The sequence below is a fragment of the Rhinoderma darwinii genome, chromosome 1 (genome assembly GCF_050947455.1).
Source record: "Rhinoderma darwinii isolate aRhiDar2 chromosome 1, aRhiDar2.hap1, whole genome shotgun sequence".
Taxonomy (NCBI): Eukaryota; Metazoa; Chordata; class Amphibia; order Anura; family Rhinodermatidae; genus Rhinoderma; species Rhinoderma darwinii.
The window spans coordinates 496271360-496294101 of record NC_134687.1 but is presented as its reverse complement, the minus strand read 5'-3'; the positions used below and the strand labels follow the sequence as shown (position 1 = coordinate 496294101).

The 22742-nt window shown below is 40.6% G+C and overlaps 1 protein-coding gene across 2 annotated transcripts in view; it reads left to right on the top strand.

The window, feature by feature from the left end:
• Positions 1–22742, top strand: part of LZTR1 (leucine zipper like post translational regulator 1) — a 50438-nt gene that overhangs the window by 15095 nt on the left and 12601 nt on the right. The window contains exons 7-15 of one of the 2 annotated variants that reach the window (XM_075835709.1): positions 1677–1734; positions 2247–2386; positions 3410–3611; positions 3939–4049; positions 6190–6282; positions 19436–19531; positions 21748–21934; positions 22069–22238; positions 22490–22646. In XM_075835709.1, the coding sequence (XP_075691824.1) occupies positions 1677–1734; positions 2247–2386; positions 3410–3611; positions 3939–4049; positions 6190–6282; positions 19436–19531; positions 21748–21934; positions 22069–22238; positions 22490–22646 (1214 nt within the window). The remainder of the gene's footprint in view (positions 1–1676; positions 1735–2246; positions 2387–3409; positions 3612–3938; positions 4050–6189; positions 6283–19435; positions 19532–21747; positions 21935–22068; positions 22239–22489; positions 22647–22742) is intronic. The other variant, XM_075835717.1, reaches the window with a different exon arrangement.

Genomic DNA, 22742 nt, shown 5'->3' with positions numbered 1-22742 from the left:
CTGTTCCTTATTCTATTGTAGATTTTGTTGTCCCTGCTCGCCTAGAAAGTGGTGTTCCTTGTGGCGGTGACCTCCATTCGGAGAAACCCCCGTTCTAGATTACTGCCTATTCGACTAGGGCGGTTGGTGCTTCCTGGGCTGTGCGCCATCGGGCTTCGGCTCTTCAGCTCTACAATGCAGCTACCTGGTCTTTGCATACGTTCACCAAATTTTACAGGGTGCATACCTTTTGCGTCCGTATATGCTTCCCTTGGTTGCAAGGTGTTGCGGTCATCCGTGTAGTAGATGCTTATGTCCTTTCTGTTCAGTTCCCACCCATGTGGACTTCTATCCAGTCCTTTGGGGGACACGACTGCCACCCGTTTTTTGTTATGGAGTTCAAAGGTTGTCTGTTGGACATGGTTTTCTTCTATGGACCTGGTGTTATTTTTCTTTTACCTTGTGTTCTGCTTCAGCACAGACTGACTAGTTCAGGGGTATATACTGTAGTAAGGGGCCAGACTTTTTTATTCTTAGTGTCACGCCTCCTAGTCGCTATACCCATGTGTCCACCAATGGACTGGTCGAGAAAAGGATTTAATGGTGAGTGCTCCAAAAAAAATCCTATTTTTACATATTAGTGGTTACATTAAATTTCAGGCTGCAATCTTCGTTCTTTTATTCATTTTCAGACTTTTCTCGTGGGAGTGACCCCCCCCCCCCCCCCCCAATAATATATTCTAGATGCGAGTCCTGTGAATCCAGTATGCTGCCTTCACTAGCGCTTATGTATTGGCACACCTTCGTCCCGCTATTACTTCCTGTTTCTACAGACACTGATACAGCCCATGTGTGATCACTTGTCCCCTCCGCAGACTGTATGATTATCACCCCCCCCCCCTGCAGATTCTGTCGTGAATGCTCTCTATACTTTGATGTCATCTGTGTGATGAACACACATACGCCTTCTGCCATTGATGCTATCACACTCTATACTGTGATACAGCTTGTTCTACTGTGTACAACCTCCTCGACTTTCTGCTGGTATCTCTGTGAACTTGCATAGCTCTCAGTAAGCTGATAGTCGACCGCAGCCAGGAGCAGTGTGCCATTGACCATTATGTCAGCGCAGCCAGCTATGTAAAGGAATTGCTTAGACTACAGTAGCAAAATGGTAGAACATTTTTATTGAAGACTATTTAGAAAGTTGCTTAATTTTGCATTTAGGAAGCCAATGAACAAGAAAATAACATTCGTACAAAGGTGTACAAAACCTTTAAATCCATAAAGTCCCCCAAGAACCTGTTCTTCATCCACTTTTTGGTGAGCAGAGGAAGCACCGCACAGCTATTTTGCACTATTGTGAGGTATTTTGGGGTAATTTGGATTGATCTAAAAAAAATGTAACTTTTCTTATGTACAGACCATACTAAAATATACTAAAAGGGTGCAGTCACACGCGGTAGACTTTGCTGCAGAAATGATCTGCGACTGAAAATCAGGTGTATGGATTTCTGCAGGCTTCATTCAGATGAATGGAACTCCTTTTCAGTCACAGAAAATTTCTGCAATAAAGTCTGTGACTGAATCCTAAATGGTATAAATTGTAAATGCCAAATACATTTTTTTTTCATGATGTACGCCTGACCTACAGCATGATAAACTACAGAATGATTTGATTTATATTTTTCATTTAGGTTAAATGACATGTGGACCATCAGTTTGCAAGATCGAGAGTCAGCAACTTGGGAAGAGGTACTGGATCACTATAGCGCCCACTGTTCATAAAATAAACCTCTGTGTACTAAACTTATGTATGTGTGTGTATCTCTATACATACATATATAGACAGACCTACGCACACACACACACACACACACACACACTATGTTGAAGTTCTTTATGCACCTTTGACAAAATTAAGGTAAACCACATATATATATTTTTTTATATATATATATATATATTAGTTGTAAAAAGGCAGATTGACTGGTGTAGTGTAATAAAATTGAACTTTTGTTTGAAATAATTAAAATGTCCACAAATGTTCTATAAAGCCTATTGCAATGAAGCCACATTAAACCATGTGTAGGCATGATAACAGGAGGATGAGTTGACCCTAACCTCAGTGTAAGGATTGCCTCTATTGTGTTAAGAATTTATAACTGTGCGTTCGTGCATGTGTGTGTATAAATATGTATGTATTAGATAAATGGTAGTGTGAATAATTGAAATCCGTAACTGAATCTTTGTAATATGTATTGCAGATTGAGCAAAGTGGAGAGATCCCACCCTCGTGCTGCAACTTCCCTGTGGCTGTCTGTAGGGACAAAATGTTTGTCTTCTCTGGTCAGAGTGGAGCGAAGATCACAAACAACTTATTCCAGTTTGAGTTTGCAGAGAAAGTGTAAGAACCAAACATGGACCCGACATGATGATTATATAAACAATATAAAATAGCTTCTTTTTTTTTTCACGTGGTCCACCAAGCACAAAAATGTCAGTTACTACAGCTAAAAGATATTTACTACACAAATCCTAAAATGTCTAAAAATGATACCAGTTACATAAAGTGATCTCTTTATTGTATTATTTATATTGCTTTCAATTGTTCCAAAAGTGGCCAACCTTAAAAGGGGGTTCCCATCTTAGACATTTATTACATATCCACAGGATATGCCATAAATGTCTAATAGATGCAGGTTCCAGCTCTGGGAGTCGTACATATCTTGATATCGGGTGTCCCCCATCCGCATCTGGTGAAGCTACTGCATTCAAGCAGAGAATCAGTGGAGAGGTGGCGAGGTTTACTGAAACAGCCCAGCTCGCTATGCTACGCTGTTTCCGTAACTCCCATCGAAGTGAATGTTTCTGTAACTCCCATTAAAGGAGCACTCCATTTTTTTATTCCTCCTCTCCATTTGTACATTCACCGACTATCAGGTAACTCGACACCGCACAGGAGCGCCTTCATTTAGTAGTATTTCTTTCTCCCTTGCACAAACACACCAAAATTATTGCAAGATTAGCTAATTGGCTGTACGTGCCACATAGTCACTGGGAATTGTAGATTTGCATACTGTTGATGCTTTCAATTAAGAGGACATTTGGGAAGTGCAGTTTGAGTGGAACCCTGAACCCTCACAATGCTCTCAAAAGTCCTTTTCAGTTGGACGCAGGAACAGTATACAGCTTCTGATGTCGGCTGCTAACCAGTCAGGTTCTTGGCAATAATGATTTTAAAATTTTCAAGGTTTTTAAACCTTTCCTGCCCAGAGATGAATACAAGAAGGTTTCCAGGTCATTAAATGTCTCTTGGAGAACAAGTTAGGGAAGTCGAAAAAATTGCAACCCACTTTTGTTATAAAAAAAAAAAAACTCCATCCTCAATGACAATCTACAACTATCTAATCTGATTTTGTCCACACAGCTGGATGCGCATTCCTACTGAGCACCTACTGCGAGGGTCACCGCCACCCCCTCAAAGGCGTTATGGGCACACAATGGTGGCCTTTGATCGCCACCTCTATGTGTTTGGTGGTGCTGCAGACAACACTTTGCCTAATGAACTGCATTGCTATGATGTGGATTCCCAATCCTGGGAGGTAATTCAGCCCAGTCCAGACAGTGAGGTAAGGGCCACAAGGTATCCTGATAAATGATGCACATTAGAGCCTCAATCCATTCTCCCTCCTTGTTACAGTCAAAAACAAAAGAAAAATAGAAACAAAATGCTAGAACTCCAATTCTTTATATATTTAACAAGTGCGTTGTCAGTTCTGTCGTCGTCCCATTTTTTATTTTGTGTGTGGATATCTTTATTTAAATAAACTGATTCTAACTTATATCAGAGCTAAACATACCGGAGATAGATTAATGCGTGAACCTAAGCCTTAAGTTTATTTCCTCCAATTACGTTTATGGTGAAATAAAAAAATGTACCGATCCTTCTATTGCAGCTGCCCAGCGGCCGCCTGTTCCATGCTGCAGCTGTTATCTCTGATGCCATGTATATCTTTGGAGGGACTGTGGATAACAATGTCCGGAGCGGAGAAATGTATCGTTTTCAGGTAACACAAAGTGATGTAAAGAGTACATGTCCAGACAAGAAATAGCGTATGTTTATGACATTACACACTTCTTCAGTAGCCAGTTCGTCCTCTTTTATTGCATAATTGTCTGAATAAAATATTAAATAAAGGGAACCTGAGCAAACCAACTAATCCAATTCACAACTCATCCCAGAATAGTGTAACAAAGTGAGAAGTTACCATACAGTAGCATCACCTAAAGCCGTGTTTTGCAAGCAGGGCTCACTAGAACCTGGTCAGAGGTCCCTCCGAATACTGCAGCAACAAGAGCTGTCACTTTTACTATAAGTATGGCTTACGGACGTCAGCCTGCTCAACAAATCTCAGCCACAATATTGAAATATAGAATGCTTTAACCCCCCCCCCCCTTGCACTACGCTTCTTTAAGGTAAGGGGTTCATCAGGAGTTAGGACATATCGGGGGTCTCCCCATTGTAATAAGATTGGGGGGGATGTTGGTTCTGTTTTTCTGATATGAACTTTTCTAACCTTTTTTTAGTGTGACAAGTATGTAAAAATGGAGAATGCTTTGTCAATAACCCTGTGCATGTTTGACATGGTTGTGGCTATTTTGCGGACCACCCACATTCTCATTGAATCATTCTAGCTTATAGAAGATTACTTTATAATTGTGTAATGTATTGTTTTGTAAGTCTAAAGGTTAATGAATTTGGGTCAGTGTAATATGGCAGTTTGAAGAGGAAAACCTAAATGCTGCCAAGAAATTGAAAGTTCTAAAACGACGGTAACATTTTGTGTTCAGTCTTTTTATTCATAGAACGTTGGGTTTGTACAAGAGCAAGATGTAATAAACATGTTAGTGCCACTATTTATTCATCAGTTTATGCCAGTATGTGGTGTAAACAGAGCCCCAAAAAGTTGCAAATAATGGCGCCAGCTATTTTTGTACAAAAATTGTCAAATTTTCTCAGCACTCACCATTTTTGAAAAGTTCCAGTAATAGTGGGCTTGGTTTACTGGAAGCGTGTTCTGACCTACAACATTTAGACTGGTGCCGATATGCGTCTGCTCACTGCAGCAGGCCTAGATTTACTTTACTGACTTAAAACAGTCCAAAATGCAGTCAATTTTATTAAGAGGTGTGCGCCTTTTAATAAATTTGGCGCAATTAACTCTAATAATCCTTTTTTATAAAGATTGGCGTATGAAACGCCAGTCGTAATAAATATGGGCCAAGGTGTTCTCCGTGCATGTGGCTTGGTTTAAAGAAAGCAGAAGAAAGTCACAGCATTGCATTGTAAAATCTGTTTTGTTAAAATGATTCTGTGTTTCTATCATTGTTCATTTAACCCCTTAAGGACACGGCCAATTTTGGCCTTGAGGACAGAGCAATTTTTTTACATTTTCCTCTTTGCATCCCAACGCTCATAGTTGTATGAGACTTTGTTTTTTGCTGGACGAGTTGTACTTTATGTAGGTACCATTTTTTGGTACAAATACATTATCGTTTAATTTCTATACATTTTTATTTTGGCGAAAATGCAGAAAAAAAGCAGTTTCGCAGCAGTTTTAATATTTTTTTTTTTACACCATACACTGATCATCATAAATAATGTTATACATTTGTTGTACAGGTTTTTACGGTCGTGGTGATACCAAATATGTCTATATTTCATGTTTTGGGACTTATATTTTAAAAAGTTTATTTATTATAAAAAATTTGTGTTTCTGTTTTTTTTTTGTTTTTCTTTTTATTTATCATAAAAATTTACATTCATTTAACTTTTTTTTTTTTTATTCTCATAAAGGGATTTATCATTTTGATTTTTATTTTGTAACTGCAATGTACTGGCATAGATCTATATGCCAGTACATGAGCCTGTTACTGATTGTACACAGGCAGTTGTTAGGGCAGACCTCAGTATGCCCTAACAACAGGAAATATGTTCAGACAGCCCTGGGGTCCTTCACTGGACTCTGGGCTGTCTGGCCATATGAGTTATGGGCTTTGATCGCGTCACAGTTATTTTCTGTGACTCGATCAATGTGCAGTCCTGTGTTGGCAACCAGTTAAAAAAGGAATTGCTGTTGTGTCGGGACACAGTATTGTTTCCATTGCCTATTTCAAAACAATTTTGTTTTGGTTTTTTTTCCCCAGTTCTCATGCTTTCCAAAATGCACTTTACACGAGGATTATGGAAGATTATTTGAGAACCAACAATTCTGCGATGTGGAATTTATTTTGGGAGACGTGAGTATTTATTTTTTTTTTTTGTATTTTCAAAATCAACACAATAAGGCCCCATGCACACGACCGTGGGAGCACGGCCCGCAAAATGCGAAAGAACGGACATGTTCCATAATTCCCGGAACATTTCCACGGCACTGACACCCTTCCATAGTGCTACGGAAAGGTGTCAGTGTTCAATGAAAGTGAATGGGTCCGTTTTTGCGGACCGCAATTGCGGTCTGCAAAACCAGAGGTTTTTTACGGTCGTGTGCATGGGGCCTAAAGAGAACATTTACAACAATTTCCCGGCAGACATGCCTCATGCAGTAGAAACCTAGTCAAACCCCAGATACATCACAGGCATAGTCCGTTAAACAGTAAATTTGAACCTCAATAGTTATTAGTTCCGAAGAGAATTATTTAGAAAGATTCAGCAATTCCACCTGTCGAGCAGCAAACATATTACCCTCTCACACTATGCACAGTCTGCCCCCCCCCCCCCTTCCAAAATACAGAAACAAAAGTAACCTACATATAGCGCTCCCAGCAAAAGATATCCGCCCAGCATTCACCGGAACAACTACAAAGCAGTGTCCAAACGTTCAATCCAGTGTGGTTTCATATTTGACAGTCTTGATTTTATAGATAGATCTATAGATATATACTGTATTCTATACTTTATAGTGTAAAATAGATATTGGCTCTGACAAAAGTGTAGTGCGGTTGCTTTGAAAAATTCAGTTCTGACAGGGGCAAGTCTAACTGTATGAGCTAAAAACGATCACATCTAATGTCCTAACTTAAATGTGATCGATTTTGGGGAGATCCTGTGTGTCAGAGATATGCAGGGCCCAGCGTTCAGCAGAGCCGTCAGTTCAGCTGAACTGATAGAATCGACTTTGACATAAAGATACAGCTTCTATGTATACAGGATTCATAGTATCTTAAACAGCAAAAAATATTTTAAATAAAAGTCTATTTAAAGGTTTAAAAACATACAAAACATTGATGTATAAAAACAATTTGACTATTTATATTATTTCATTATATTTATGCAAATGAGCCTTTCTTAAGTAGAACTGGGCGTGTTTAAAGTTATGTCCAAGTGGGTGTGTATTGTGTGTGTACATCTGGGCGTTTTTACTTGTTTTACTAGCTGGGCGTTGTGAATAGAAGTGTATGATGCTGACGAATCAGCATCATCCACTTCTCTTCATTAACACCCACCTTCTGGCAGTGCACAGACACACAGCGTGTTCTCCAGAGATCACGCTGTGACGTCACTCACTTCCTCCCACAGGAACTTCATCGCGTCGGATGAGCGAGGACATGCTGTGTGTCTGTGAACTGCCAGAAGCTGGGTGGTAACGAAGAGAAGTGGATGATGCTGATTCGTCAGCATCATACACTTCCATTCACAACGCCCAGCTAGTAAAACAAGTAAAAACGCCCAGATGTACACACACAATACACGCCCACTTGGACATAACTTTAAACACGCCCAGTTGTACATAAGAAAGGCTCATTTGCATAAATATAAAAATGGTCATAACTTGGCCAAAAATGCTAGTTTTTGAAAAAAAAAAACGTTACTGTTCTCCACATTGCAGCGCCGATCTGCTGCAATACGAGATAGGGGTTTGAAAATCTGGTCACAGAGCCTCTTTAAATCAGAATGTAAAAAAGATTAACTGTTTGCGTCTGCATGAGCTCAATTCCTCTCTGCACAGATAATTCCTGTGACGTTCTCGGTGACTTCATTGGTTTCCTTAGCAAGCAGCTTCGGCATTCAGGAACGCCGCGTTTAACCCGTTAGTGACCACCAATACGCTTTTTAACGGCGGCCACTAACGGGCTTTATTCTGATGCATGTGCCTTTTTACGGCACTGCATCAGGATGAGTAAACAGAGCAGGGAGCCGTCAAATCTCCCTGCTCTCGGCTGCCAGAGGCAGCTGAGGGCTGGGAGCGTCCCTGCTCTGCCGTGTGAGATCGATATAAGTATCGATCTCACATGTTTAACCCCTCAGATGCGGTGCGCAATAGCGAGCACCGCATCTGAGTGGTTTTGGAGAGAGGGACGGAGCTCCCTCTCTCTCCCACCGACACCCGGCGATACGATCGCCGAGTGTCAGTGTCTTCTATGGCAGCCGGGGGCCTATTGAAGGCCCCCAGGTCTGCCTGTAGTGAATGCCTGCTAGATCATGCCTCTGGCATGACTTAGCAGATTCCTGTCCGTTTTAAACGGACAGGCAGTAATACACTGCAATGCAAAAGTATTGCAGTGTATTACAATAGCGATCGGAGAATCGCATATTAAAGTCCCCTAGTGGGACTAGTAAAAAAATAAGTTTAATAAAGTTAATTTAAAAAAAAATTTGAAAAAAAATGAAAAACTCAGCTTTTCCCCTTACAAAATGCTTTACTATTAAAAAACCAAAATAAATTTAAAAAGTTACACATATTTGGTATCGCCGCGTCCGTAATGACCCCGACTATAAATCTATTACATTATTTAACCCGCACGGTGAACGCTGTAAAAAATTTAATAAAAAACTATGGAAAAATTGCTGTTTTCTGTGAATCCTGACTTAAAATTTTTTTTATAAAAAGTGATCAAAAAGTCGCATCTACTCCAAAATGGTACCAATAAAAATTACAAGTCGTCCCGCAAAAAAAAAGCCCTCATACAGCTGCATCGGCGAAAAAATAAAAACGTTACGGCTCTTCAAATATGGAGACACAAAAACAAATAATTTTGAAAAAAAAGCGTTTTTACTGTGTAAAAGTAGTAAAACATACAAAAACTATACAAATTTGGTATCGTTGCAATCGCAACAACCCGCTGAATAAAGTTATTGTATTATTTATATCACACGGTAAACGGCGTAGACTTAAGACATGAAAAAGCGTGGCGAAATTTCAGGGTTTTTTCTATTCCTCTCCCCCCAAAAAAAGTTAATAAAAGTTAATGAATAAATAATATGTACCTCAAAATGGTGCTATTAAAAAATACAACTTGTCCCGCAAAAAACAAGACCTTATACAGCTATGTCGACGCAAAAATAAGAGTTATAGCTCTTGGAATGAGACGATGGAAAAACTTAAAAAATGGCTTGGTCATTAAGGTCTAAAATAGGCTGGTCATTAAGGGGTTAATATAAGCATTATGTTGAGGATTTTTTAAGTGACTGTTTCAGTCCCCTGTCACAGTACATTTGCCATAAGAAAAAGTACCTAAATCAACAGGTTAATGGCATGGGGATTCTAATATATTCCATTGTGAGATCTGATGCTGTACTGCCTAGAGTTTTTAATGACGACCTATCCCGTTCTGATTTCTGCAGGTGTACTGTCTTCATGGAGACCTTGTGTGAACTGAAATCCCCATCCTCTTCAATGTGTTTACATACATAGAATTGCACATATATTTTTCATTATTTAGGCAAGTTGTATTTGTTGATTTAGATGATCACAAAGTCTCCATGACAACAATGTACCAGAAATCAGAATATGATATAAGGATCTCTCAGCAATGTAGCATTAGACTTTCGGCCTGTAATTTTAACCCCTTTCCGCTTTGGCCACTTTTGACCTTCCTGACAGTCTCCTTTTTCAGATCTGACATGTTTCACTTTATGTGGTAATAACTTCGGAATGCTTTTACCTATCCAAGCGATTCTGAGATTTTCTTGTGACATATTGGACTTAAAGAGACTCTGTCACCACATTATAAGTGCCCTATCTCCTATATAAGGAGATTGGCGCTATAATGTAGGTGACAGTAATAGTTTTTCTAAATAAAAAGCATCTATTTTAAACCACTTTATGAGCGATTTTTAGCTTTATGCTAATGAGTTTCTTATTGCCCAAGTGGGCGTGTTTTACTTTAGACCAAGTGGGCGTTGTACAGAGGAGTGTATGATGTTGACCAATCAGTGTCATGCGCTTCTCTCTATTCATTTACACTGCACTAGCGATATAGATATATCGCTATGTGCAGCCACATACACAAAGACTAACATTACTGCAGTGTCCTGATAATGAATATACATCACTACCAGCCTGGACGTGATGTTTATTCAGAATCCTGACACTTCTGAATCTTTTCTGTGAGATTCCAGCAAGGCAAGCGTAATCTCGCGAGATTACGATGTAACCTGTCATTTCAAACGAGATTACGCTTGCCTTGCTGGAATCTCACAGAAGTGTCAGGATTCTGAGTACACATGACGTCCAGGCTGGATTTCATGTATATTCATTATCAGGACACTGTAGTAATGTTAGTGCTTGTGTATGAGGCTGCACATAGTGATATATCTATATCGCTAGTGCAGTGTAAATGAATGGAGAGAAGTGCATGACGCTGATTGGTCAGCGTCATACACTCCTCTGTACAACGCCCAATTGGTCTAACGTAAAAACACGCCCACTTGGGCATCAAGAAACTCATTATCATAAAGCAAAAAATCTCTCAAAGTGGTTTCAAATAGATCGCTTTTCTAAATAAAAAGCATCACTGTCACCTACATTACAGCGCCCATCTCCTTATATAGGAGATAGGGCACTTATAATGTGGTGACAGAGCCTCTTTACTGTTACTGGCAACATTTGCTCGATATATTCAGTATTGTGAAAAATTGCAAAAATTTGAAATTTTTCTCAATTTAAATGTATCTTCTTATGACAGGCAGTTATACCGCACAAAATTGTTGCTAATTAACATCCCCCATATGTCTACTTTTATGTTGGCATAGTTTTTTTAACATCCTTTTATTTTTCTAGGATGTTACAAGGCTTAGAACTTTAGCAGCAATTTTCTTGAAAATGTGAGAACATTTCAAAAGGCTATTTTTACAGGGGTCAGTTCATTTGTGAAGTGGCTTTGAGGGCCTTCTATATTAGAAACTCCCAATAAGTCACCCCATTTTAAAAACTTCACCCCTCAAAGTATTCAAAACAGCATTTAGAAAGTTTCTTAACCCTTTAGACGTTTCACAGAAATAAACCCCTTCTTTCCAAAGAAGGGGTTTTTTCCTCCCCACCTTCCAAAAGCTCAAATTTTTTTGTTTTTCCACCTGTATAGCCATATGAGGGCTTGTTTTTTGCGGGACAAGTTGTAGTTTTTCATGGCACCGTTTATTGTACCGCATAATGTACTGGGAAGCTGAAAAAAAAAATATTTGTTGGGTGAAATGGGCAAAAACCAGCGACTACGCCTTTTTTGGGGGGGTTTTGTTTTTACGGCGTCCATCAGGTCGTAAAAACTACATATTCACCTTATTCTACTGCTTTTTTGATGGGAAAAATAAAAAAGTTATGGCTCTTAGAATAAGGTAACACAAAAAGTAAATGATTTTTTATAAAAAGTATTTTATTGTGCAAACGCTACAAAACATAAAAAAAACCTATAACCATATGGTATCGCCATAATCTCATCACCCCGCAGAATAAAGTGAATATGTAATTTATAGCGCACGGTGAACACTGTAAAAAAATAGAATAAAAAACAATGGTAGAATTGGTATTTTTTAGTCACCACGCCTCTTAAAAGTAGAATAAAAACTGATCAAAAGTCGCATGCACCCCATGAAAACTACAATGTATTCCTCAAGGGGTCTAGTTTCCAAAATGGGGTCACTTTTAAGGGGTTTCCCCTGTACTGGTACCTCAGAAGCTCTGCAAATGCGACATGGCGCTCAGAAACCAATCCAGCAAAATCTACATGCCAAATAGCGCTCCTGCCGTTCTGAGCCCTGACGTCTGTCCAGCAGTTTATGATCACGGACGAGCGAGGGCACATCGGCACCAGGCGACAGAGGCTACAGTTGATTCTGCAGCAGCATCGGCGTTTGCAGGTAAGTCGATGTAGCCTCTGTCGCCTGGTGCCGATGTGTCCTCGCTCGTCCGACACGATGCAGGACCTGGGGCAGGAAGTGACGTCACAGCGTGATCTCTCGAGAACACGCTGTGTGTCTGTGTACAGCCAGAAGCTGGGTGTTAACGAAGAGAAGTGGATGATTCTGATTCGTCAGCATCATACACTTCTATTCACAACGCCCAGCTAGTAAAACAAGTAAAAACGCCCGATGTACACACACAATACACGCCCACTTGGACATAACTTTAAACATGCCCAGTTGTACTTAAGAAAGGCTAATTTGCATAAATATAAAAATGCTCATAACTTGGCCAAAAATGCTCGTTTAAAAAAAAAAAAAGTTACTGTTATCTACATTGCAGCGCCGATCAGCTGCTATAGGAGATAGGGGTTTGAAAATCTGGTGACAGAGCCTCTTTAACCCCTTCGCGCTCAGGTCAGTAATAGTACGTCCTGCTAAGTAGAACGTTCGCGCTCAGGTCAGTACTATTACTGACCTGAGTAAACACGGCGCCATCTTTCCCCGGCGCGTGTCTGAGCTGTGATACCTGCTGTTTCCGACAGCAGGCTATCACAGCTTAGTGTGCAGGGACCGATCGCGGTGGTCCCCGCCGATTAACCCCTTAGAAGCCGCGTTCAATAGCGATCGCGGCTTCTTAGGGGTTAAGCTGCCATCGCCGGCCTGCTACACGATAGCGGGCCGTGATGGCTACTATGGCAACCAGAATCCTAACAATGGACTCTGGCTACGCCATCGACGGAAGCCTAGTGGGTCCCGACAAAATCAGGACCCACTATGCTTGCTGTCAGCGAACAGCTGACAGCTCTAATACACTGCACTACGCATGTAGTGCAGTGTATTAGAATAGCGATCAGAGCCTCCTGCTCTCATGTCCCCTAGTGGGACAAAGTAAAAAAAGTGTGAAAAAGTAAAAAAAAAGTTGTGTAAAAATAAGAAAATAAAAGATTTAAAAGTAATAAAAGTAAAAGTCCCCCTTTTTCCCTTATCAGTTCTTTATTATTAATAAAAATATATAAATAAACAAATAAACTATACATAATTGGTATCGCCGCGTCCGTAACGTCCTGAACTACAAAACGATGTCGTTATTTATCCCGCGCGGTGAACGCTGTAAGAGAAAATAATAATAAACCGTACCACAATCACAATTGTTTGGTCACTTCACCTCCCAAAAAATGGAATAAAAAGAGATCAAAAAGTCGCATGTACCTAAAAATGGTTCTGATCGAAACTACAGTTCGTTACGCAAAAAATAAGTCCTCGCACGGCTTTCCTGATGGAAAAATAAAACAGTTATGGCTCTTAGAATAAGGTAACACAAAAAATAAATAATATTTTACAAAATGTATTTTATTGTGCAAACGCCATAAGACATAAAAAAAAACTATAAACATCTGGTATCGCCGTAATCGTATCGCCCCGCAGAATAAAGTGAATACGTCATTTATAGCGCACGGTGAACGCTGTAAAAAAAATTGAATAAAAAACAATAGTAAAATTGCTGTTTTTTTAGTCACCACGCCACTTAAAAATAGAATAAAAACTGATCAAAAAGCCGCATGCACCCCAAGAAAACTACAATGGATTCCTCAAGGGGTCTAGTTTCCAAAAAGGGGTCACTTTTGGGGGGTTTCCACTGTTTTAGCACCACAAGACCTCTTCAAACCGGACATGGTGCCTAATAAATTAAATTAAATTAATTAAATGTCACCTCTACTTTGCTCTAAATTCCTGTGAAACGCCTAAAGGGTTAATAAACTTTTTAAATGCTGTTGTGAATACTTTGAGGGGTCTAGTTTCTGAAATGGGGTGTTTGATAAGGGTGTCTAATATATGGGCCCCTCAAAGCAACTTCAGAACTAAAAAATAAAATAAAAATGAGGCAATACTTCACTTCTTACATTATACTGATAATGAGCCGTGCCCACCCCGAGATGACCCCAGTTTTGACCGTTTGTATAAATGGAGACCCCTATTAGACCGTTTCAGTGCCCGGTTTTCCCAGCATTCACCCCCGAGAAGTGTATTTCTATAGATGAATCCCTGGTACATTTGAAAGGGAGGCTTCAATTCCGCGAGTACCTGCCGGGTAAGAGGGCAAGGTATGGCGTGAAGATGTATAAGCTGTGTGAGAGTGCATCAGGGTATACCTACAAATTTAGGATATATGAAGGGAAGGACACCAGTTCTCAGCCCCCAGAATGCCCCCCCTTACTGGGAGTTAATACAAAAATTGTGTGGGATTTGGTGCACCCACTGCTGGACCAGGGTTACCACCTCTACCTGGATAATTTTTATACCAGAGTCCCACTCTTCAACTGCCTCGCTTCCAGAAGTCCTGCGGCATGCGGCACTGCTAGAAGAAACCTGAGAGGCCTCCCTACGACTCTGCTTGGGCAAACACTCAGAAGGGGTGAGAGCAGGGCACAATCTAGCAGCAACATATTGTGTGTCAAGTACAAGACCAGGGAGATGCCACACCAGTACCCATGTACCTGTACGAGGTACCAGTACAGGGACCCCCAAACTAGACTGAATCCTGGACTACAATAGGTACATGGGAGGGGTGGACTTGTCAGATCAAGTCCTGAAGCCTTACAGTACTTCTGGAAGCGGGGCCACAAGCATCGTACCAGGGCAACACTTTTTAGGAGAAGTTCCCCAAACTGGCAAGAAGGGAAAAAGTCAAAAGAGGTGCAGAGTCTGCTATAAGAGGGGGATAAGGAAGGACACAATATATCAATGTGACGCGTGTCCCGAAAAACCAGAGCTCTGTATGAAAGAGTGTTTTCAAATTTATCATCCATCCCTTTATTTTTAATTTACCCCAATTTTACTCGCTCTGATCCACTTCGCACAGCTTACCCCTCCTCATCTTTCCCCTCTGAGCCCTGCTGTGTGCCCAGGCAGCTGATAACAGCCACATGTAGGGTATTGCCGTACCCGGGAGAGCCAACATTACAGTTTATGGGGTGTAGGTCTCCGGTGGCACATGCTGGGCACAATATATCGGACACTGACATGGCATATATATAGAAAATTGCAAATCTCACTCTGCACCATCTGCTGCGCATTATCTTTTACACAATACCTGTGGGGTCAAAATGCTCACTACACCTCTAGATGAATTCCTTAAGGGGTGTCGTTTTTAAAACGGGGTCACTTCTCGGGGGTTTCAACTGTACTGATACCTCAGGGGCTTCTGCACACACGACTTAGCACCAGAAAATTCCCAGTAGGCCACATGGTGGTCCTTTCCTTCTGAGCCCTCCCATGGGCCCAAACGGCAGTTTATCACCACAAATAGGGTATTGCCACACTCAGGACAAATTGGGCAACAAAATGCGGTATTTTATTCCTTGTGAAAATAAGAAATTTTGAGCCAAAACTACCTCTTATTGGAAAAAATAATTTTTTTTTTAATTCACAGTCCAATTCAAATAAATTCTGTGAAAAAACTGTGGGGTCTAAATGGTCACAACACCCATAAATAAATTCCATGAGGGGTTTTGTTTCCAAAATGGGGTCACTTTTGGTGGGTTTCCATTGCTTTGATACCTCTGAGGCTCTGCAAATGCGACATGGCACCCGAAAACCAATACAGCAAAATCTGGACTCCAACAAACACATAGCGCTCCTTTCCTTCTGAGCCCTCCCATGGGCCCAAACGGCAGTTTATCACCACAAATGGGGTATTGCCGCACTCAGGACAAATTGGGCAACAAAATGGGGCATTTTGTTCCCTGTGAAAATAAGAAATTCTGATCAAAAATGACATCTTATTGGAAAAATTGTCATTCTTTTAATTTCACAGCCCAATTCAAATACGCGCTGTGAAAAAACTACGGGGTCAAAATGGTAACAATAACCATAAATTAATTCCTTGAGGGGTGCAGTTTCCAAAATGGGGTCAGTTTTGGGGGATTCCTACTGTTTTGGCACCTCAACACCTCTCCAAACCTGGCATGCTGCCTAAAATATATGCTAATAAAAAAGCACCACCAAAATGCACTAGGTGCTTCTTTGCTTCTGGGGCTTGTGTTTTATTCCACGAGCGCAGTAGAGCCACATGTGGGACATTTCTAAAAACTGAAGAATCTGGACAATACATATTTAGTTGTGTTTCTCTGGTAAAACCTTCTTTGTTACAGAAAAAAAATAGAATAAAATTGAAATTCAGAAATAAAAACGAAATTTGCAAATTTCACCTCCACTTTGCTTTAATTCCTGTGAAATTCCTGAAGGGTTAAAAAACTTTCTAAATGCTGTTTTGAATACTTTGAGGGGTCTAGTTTTTAAAATGGGGTGCTTTATGGGGGTTTCTAATACATAGGCCCCTCAAAGCCACTTCAGAACTGAACAGGTACCTTAAAAAAAAGGCTTTTGAAATTTTCTTAAAAATATGAGAAATTGCTGTTTATGTTCTAAGCCTTGTAACGTCCAAGAAAAATAAAATAATGTTCTAAAAACGATGCCTATCTAAAGTAGACATATGGGAAATGTGAACTAGTGACTATTTTGGGTGGTATAACCGTCTGTTTTTCAAGCAGATGCATTTAAATTCTGAAAAATGCTATTTTTTCTAAATTTTCTCTAAATTTTGCAATTTTTCTCAAATAAAGACTGAATATATCGACCAAATTTTACCACGAACATGAAGCCCAAAGTGTCACGAGAAAACAATCTCGGAATCTCTTGCATAGGTTTAAGCATTCCGACGTTATTACCACATAAAGTGAAATATGTCAGATTTCAAAAATGGGCTCTGAGCCTTAAGGCCCAAACTAGGCTGCGTCCTTAAGGGGTTAAGGGTTAAAACAAAGTAAAGGTGAATTTTCCAATTATTTTTTTTTTTATTTTTTTTTTGCAGAAATTCATTTTTAATTCATTTTTTGTAACACAAAGTTTTACCAGAGAAATGCAACTCAATATTTATTGCCCAGATTCTGCAGTGTTTAGAAATATCCCACATGTGGCCCTAGTGCGGTAATGGACTGACGCACCGGCCTCCGAAGCAAAGTAGCACCTAGTGGATTTTGGGGCCTTCTTTTTATTAGAATATATTTTAGGCACCGTGTCCGGTTTGAAGGGCTCTTGCGGTGCCAAAACAGTGGAAATCCCCCAAAAGTGACCCCATTTGGGAAACCACCCCTCAAGGAAATTATCTAGGGGTTTAGTGAGCATTTTGACCCCACAGGTTTATCGCAAAAATTATTTGAAGTAGGCCGTGAAAATTTAAAATCGAAATTTTTTTTTTCAAAGGAAATGTAGGTTAGCTAATTTTTTTTCTAATTTCCACAAGGACTGAGGCCTCATGCACATGACCGTAGCCATGTGCACGGCCGTGATTTTCGGGTCGGCCGGCTGCGGAGTGTCATCCGTGAGCCACCCGCAAATCGCGGGCCGTGCACATGGCCTCGTCCATTATTTTCTATGAGCCTGGACCGCAGAACACGGCCGTAATAAGACATGTCCGTTCTTTCTGCGGTCCAGGCTCTTGGGCCATGTACGGACCGTGAAAACCACGGTCGTGTTCATGGGCACATAGAAATGAATGGGGCCGCAATTCTCGCGTGGATTTTCGGGGGAATTGCAACCGCAAAAGCATGTTTGTGTGTATGGGGCCTTAAGGAGAAAAAGCAGACATTTGTAAAGCAATTTCTCCCGAGTTAAACAATACCCCACATGTGGTCATAAACAGCTGTTTGGACACACGGCGGGGCTCAGAAGGGAAAGAGCGCCATTTGGCTTTTGGTGCTCAAATTTAGCAGGAATGGTTTGCCAAGGCCAAGTCGCATTTGGAAAGCCACTGAGTGGACAAAACAGTGGAAACCCCCACAAGTGACCCCATTTGGGAAACTACACTTCTTGAGGAATTCATCTAGGTGTGTAGTGAGCATTCGGACCCCACATGTTTCATATAATTTTCTTCAATAAAACGTAGATTTAGCTCAAGATTTTTCATTTTCTCAACAAATAAAGGAAAAAAGAACCCCCAACATTTGTAAAGCAATTTCTCCCGAGTACGGCAATACCCCATTTGTGGTCATAAACTGCTGTTTGGGCACACAGTAGGGCTCAGAAGGGAAGGAGCGGCTTTTGGAGTGCAGATTTTGCTGGATTGGTTTCTGGTCGCATTTGCAAAGCCTCCATGGGACCAAAATGTGGAAACCCACCAGAACTGACCCCATTTTGGAAACTACACCCTCAAGGTATTCACCTAGGCATGTAGTGAGCATGTTAACCCCGCAGGTGTCTTGCAGAAATTAGTGTGCACTCAATGTTGCAGAGTGAAAATGGGATTTTTTTCAATAGATATGCCAATATGTGGTGCTCAGCTTGTGCCACCATAACAAGACAGCTCTCTAATTATTATGCTGTGTTTCCCGGTTTTAGAAACACCCTACGTGTGGCCCTAATCTTTTGCCTTGACATTCGACCAGTCTCAGGAGTGCTATGTAAAATTGAGGCCTAATTTGGCGACTTACGAAGTATTGGTTCACAATTGATGTGAAGTAGTAAAAGAAATCCCTGAGAAGTGACCCCATTTTGGAAACTGCACCTCGCTCATACTTACCCCCTCCGTCTGCGCTGCGCGTAGTCCGGCCTCCTACGATGACGTTGCAATCCATGTGACGCTGCAGCGGTCACATGGAATGAAACGTCATCCCAGAAGACGGGATTCCAGGAAGGAGGAGGGCGTTCTGGGTATGATTTTTTTTGGGGGATTTGTGCCGCGATTACACCTCAAATGTCGCAAAATGTGGCTTTCTGTTGAGGGTTTTGCATCCCCATTAAATTCAATTTGGAAAACCCGAAACAGAACACAGTGACATGCTGTGGAATTAAATTCCGCGCCGCAAGTCAATTTATTAACCTTTACCCTGTATTTTCTAAGTCTCATCCACTTTGCTGCTACTTCAAATGTTGCAAAATTTTGCGGCGTTTACGCTACATGGGAACCCAGTCTTAATATGGAATAAAAAGCCTTTTTTTATTTACCTCTGGTAGGCCTCCTTTTAAATACACCCGGTCATTGAAGACGCCCATCATTAAATCTATGCATAGAAAAATAGAAGTGTCTATAGATCAAGAGATTCTAAGTGTTTTATAACAAATCTCCCAAATTAACTTTGATAAGTAAAATGTCTGTAAAGCTCTATGTTATCATTTCACTGTTGTCTTGTGAATAAACATCTTACAAAGTAACTAAATAACTTGTTCTTTCCCCACCTTTCCTCTAAAAAAAAACAAAAAAAAAAACATTTGTAGAAAGAGGAGCGAGTTCGGGGACACATTTCTATTGTCACTGCTCGATGCAAATATCTGCAGAAGAAAATTATTCAAGCAAGAGAGCGGCAACGACAAGTAAGTATAGTAATATAGCAATATGGTGTTTAAAGAGGCTCTGTCACCACATTATAAGTGGCCTCTATTGTACATGATGTGATTGGCGCTGTAATGTAGATTACAGCAGTGTTTTTTATTTAGAAAAACTATCATTTTTGACGGAGTTATGACCTATATTCGCTTTATTCTAATGAGTTTCTCAATGGACAATTGGACGTGTTTTACTATATGGCCAAGTGGGCGTTGTACAGAGGAGTGTATGACGCTGACCAATCCGTGGCCAATCAGCGTCATACACTTCTCTCCATTCATTTACACAGCACATAGCAATATAGCTATATCGCTATGTGCAGTTACATAAACACACTATAACGCTACTGCAGTGTTCTGACCATGAATATACATTACCTACAGGCAGGACGTCATGTGTATTCAGAATCCTGACCACTTCCTCTGCACTTCTCTGTGATTTACAGCATAGCAGGCGTAGTCTCGCGAGATTACGCTGTAAACTGTCATTTACAGCGACATCTCGCTGTGCTGTGGTTTCAAAAGGCCGCTACAGAAGTGGTCGGGATTCTGAATAGACATCCTGTCCTGGCTGGAGGTAATGTATATTCATTGTTAGCACACTGCAGTAGCGTTATAGTGTGTTTATGTGTTTATAGTGTTCTAATTAATCTAGTCAAGCTGGCTATAAACAAAATAATGAACACCCTATCAGATAAGCATCCAACAATTTTTTCATTATCAGGATGTTTCTGATGAGAGGAGTTTGCTATGGGGGTTATAGGCTTAAATGTCATTGATAAAGGTTGTTCCATGGGTAGGTACATTGCTCTCTTTGGACAAATCCCACTTCCAGGGAAGAATAATGGATGAAATGTGAGTAAATATGCAGGACGTGCTCAGTAATTTAGATTTATTGATGTACTATGTTACTATTGGATTTGTTTTTCCTTTGTGTTCCATTACTGCATTTTGTAATTACCGTATTTTTCGGACTATAAAACTCATCTGACTAGAAGACGCACCCAGGTTTTAGACAACAGAAAATAGGGAAAAAAATCCATATTTTACTACTTTTACAAAGAAAAAACGATTGGTTAAAATAAATAATTTGTTTGGTTTCACCACATTCTGAGAGCCATAACTTTTATATTTTCCCATTGTTTGAGCGGTGTGAGGGCTTATTTTTTGCGGGACGAGCTGTAGTTTTTATTAGCACCATTTTTTGGTACATATGATTTTTTTATTCCTTATTTCATTCTTTTTAACGCTATGGTGACCAAAAAACAAAGATTCTGAGGTTTTAAATTTATTTGTTCACCATGCGAGTCAAATATTGCTATATTGTAATGGTTCCGACTTTTACGGATGCAGCGATACTAATTGTAATTTTTTTTTTTTTCTTTTTTACATTGTGCTTGGGGAAAAATGGGAAAATGTTTTGTGTTTTTTTAAATATTTTTATCGAACTTCTTTTTTTTTTTTTTTTTATATATTTTTATACTTCCCTTAGGGAATAATGATGGCTGGTACAATACACTGCAATACATGGATGAGTTATGGAAACATCGTAACTCGCTGAGCTATGCTGTTTCCCTAACTCCCGTAGTAGTGAATGGCCGTTACAGAAGCAGCGTAGCACTTCTATGGGAGTTACGGCAATAGCTCAGCGAGCACTCTGCTGTTTGTGTAACTCCCGACCACCTAACCAGGAAGTGGTAAGTTAGAACGGGGTTTAGGGGGCCCCGTTCTAGAGATGGGTGCGGGTCCCAGAGGTGGGACCCGCATCTATCTGACATTTATGACCTATCCTGCGGATAGGTCATAAATGTCCTTCGTGGGAAGACCCCTATAAATGCCGCGGTCGCTGTTGACCGCGCCATTTAACTAGTTAAACGGCCAGGAACAGCGCCATCGCTGTTCCTGGCCGTTAGAGCAGCATGTCAGCTGTAAAACACATTGACACCTGCAGTGTATGGAGCGGGCTCAGCGCGTGTGCCTGCTCCGGTCCAAACATCATCCCCTCCCCATGATGTACCGGCACATCATGGGTTAAGTAAGAAGCGGTCAGGGGGCTCGGTGCTGCCGGATCCCTTGACTGCCGACTATAAGACGCAGGGACTTTTTAGCAAGATTTATTCTTTCTAAAAGCAAGGTCATCTATTCTGATAAATACGGTAATTCATATGCTAAGATGGTTAAAATGATTGTTTTCTGCACATCAGAAAGAAAAACAGGATCCAGAAGAAGATGGTCAAAGTGTGCAGCAGAAGCAGGAGAATACAAATGGTCCTCAGAAATCAAGCCGATTGCCTCCCATGCTGGATGTGGTCATCCGAGATGCAGAAGCCCGGCCATTTGAGCTACTCATGCAGTTCTTATATACAGACAAGGTTAAATACCCACGGAAAGGTGAGTCTGGCCATATACATATAACATTTGTCTTCCACTTCCATCATTGTAGAGTAAATCAGAATAAGTAACATTCTCTCCTTCACTAGTTTGTGCACATAGATCGCTATTAAAGGTTCTTCTCCCCCCGACAGGTCATGTCCAGGATGTTCTCCTCATTATGGATGTGTATAAAGTAGCTCTACACTTTAAGCTGTCACGGCTGGAGCAGCTCTGTGTTCAGTACATTGAAGCAACGGTTGACCTTCAGAATGTCCTTGTAGTGTGTGAAAATGCAAACAAGCTGCAGCTGGACCAGCTGAAGGTATTACTGGGCCTTCGCAGCTCAAGGCTTTTACTTTCCACAGCATGGGAAGCACCAGATGTCATGTATATAATGTACTGTATATCCTCCAAAGGTATTGCTTCATTCAGGGTGTGCGTCAGCTAAACCTTTTCGTTTCACAGTGAAAACCAGACTGAACCAGTTATTGTACATTTGATTATCCATAAACGTTTATTGAGCTGTTGAAATGCTCACATGACCTATAATTGTTAACTCTCTCTCTTCACCAGGAACACTGCCTGAACTTTGTTGTAAAGGAATCCCATTTCAACCAGGTGATAATGATGAAAGAGTTTGAGCATTTGTCCTCCTCACTGATCGTGGAGATCGTACGCAGGAAGCAACAGCCTCCGATCCGGCTCCACTCTGATCAGCCTGTTGATATAGGTCTGTCACAGGATTTGCTAGATTGCGGTGTAAAATGTCCTTGTTCTGGATATATGATAATAGATGTTCCGTAATGTATCTCTTCTCATCATGTAG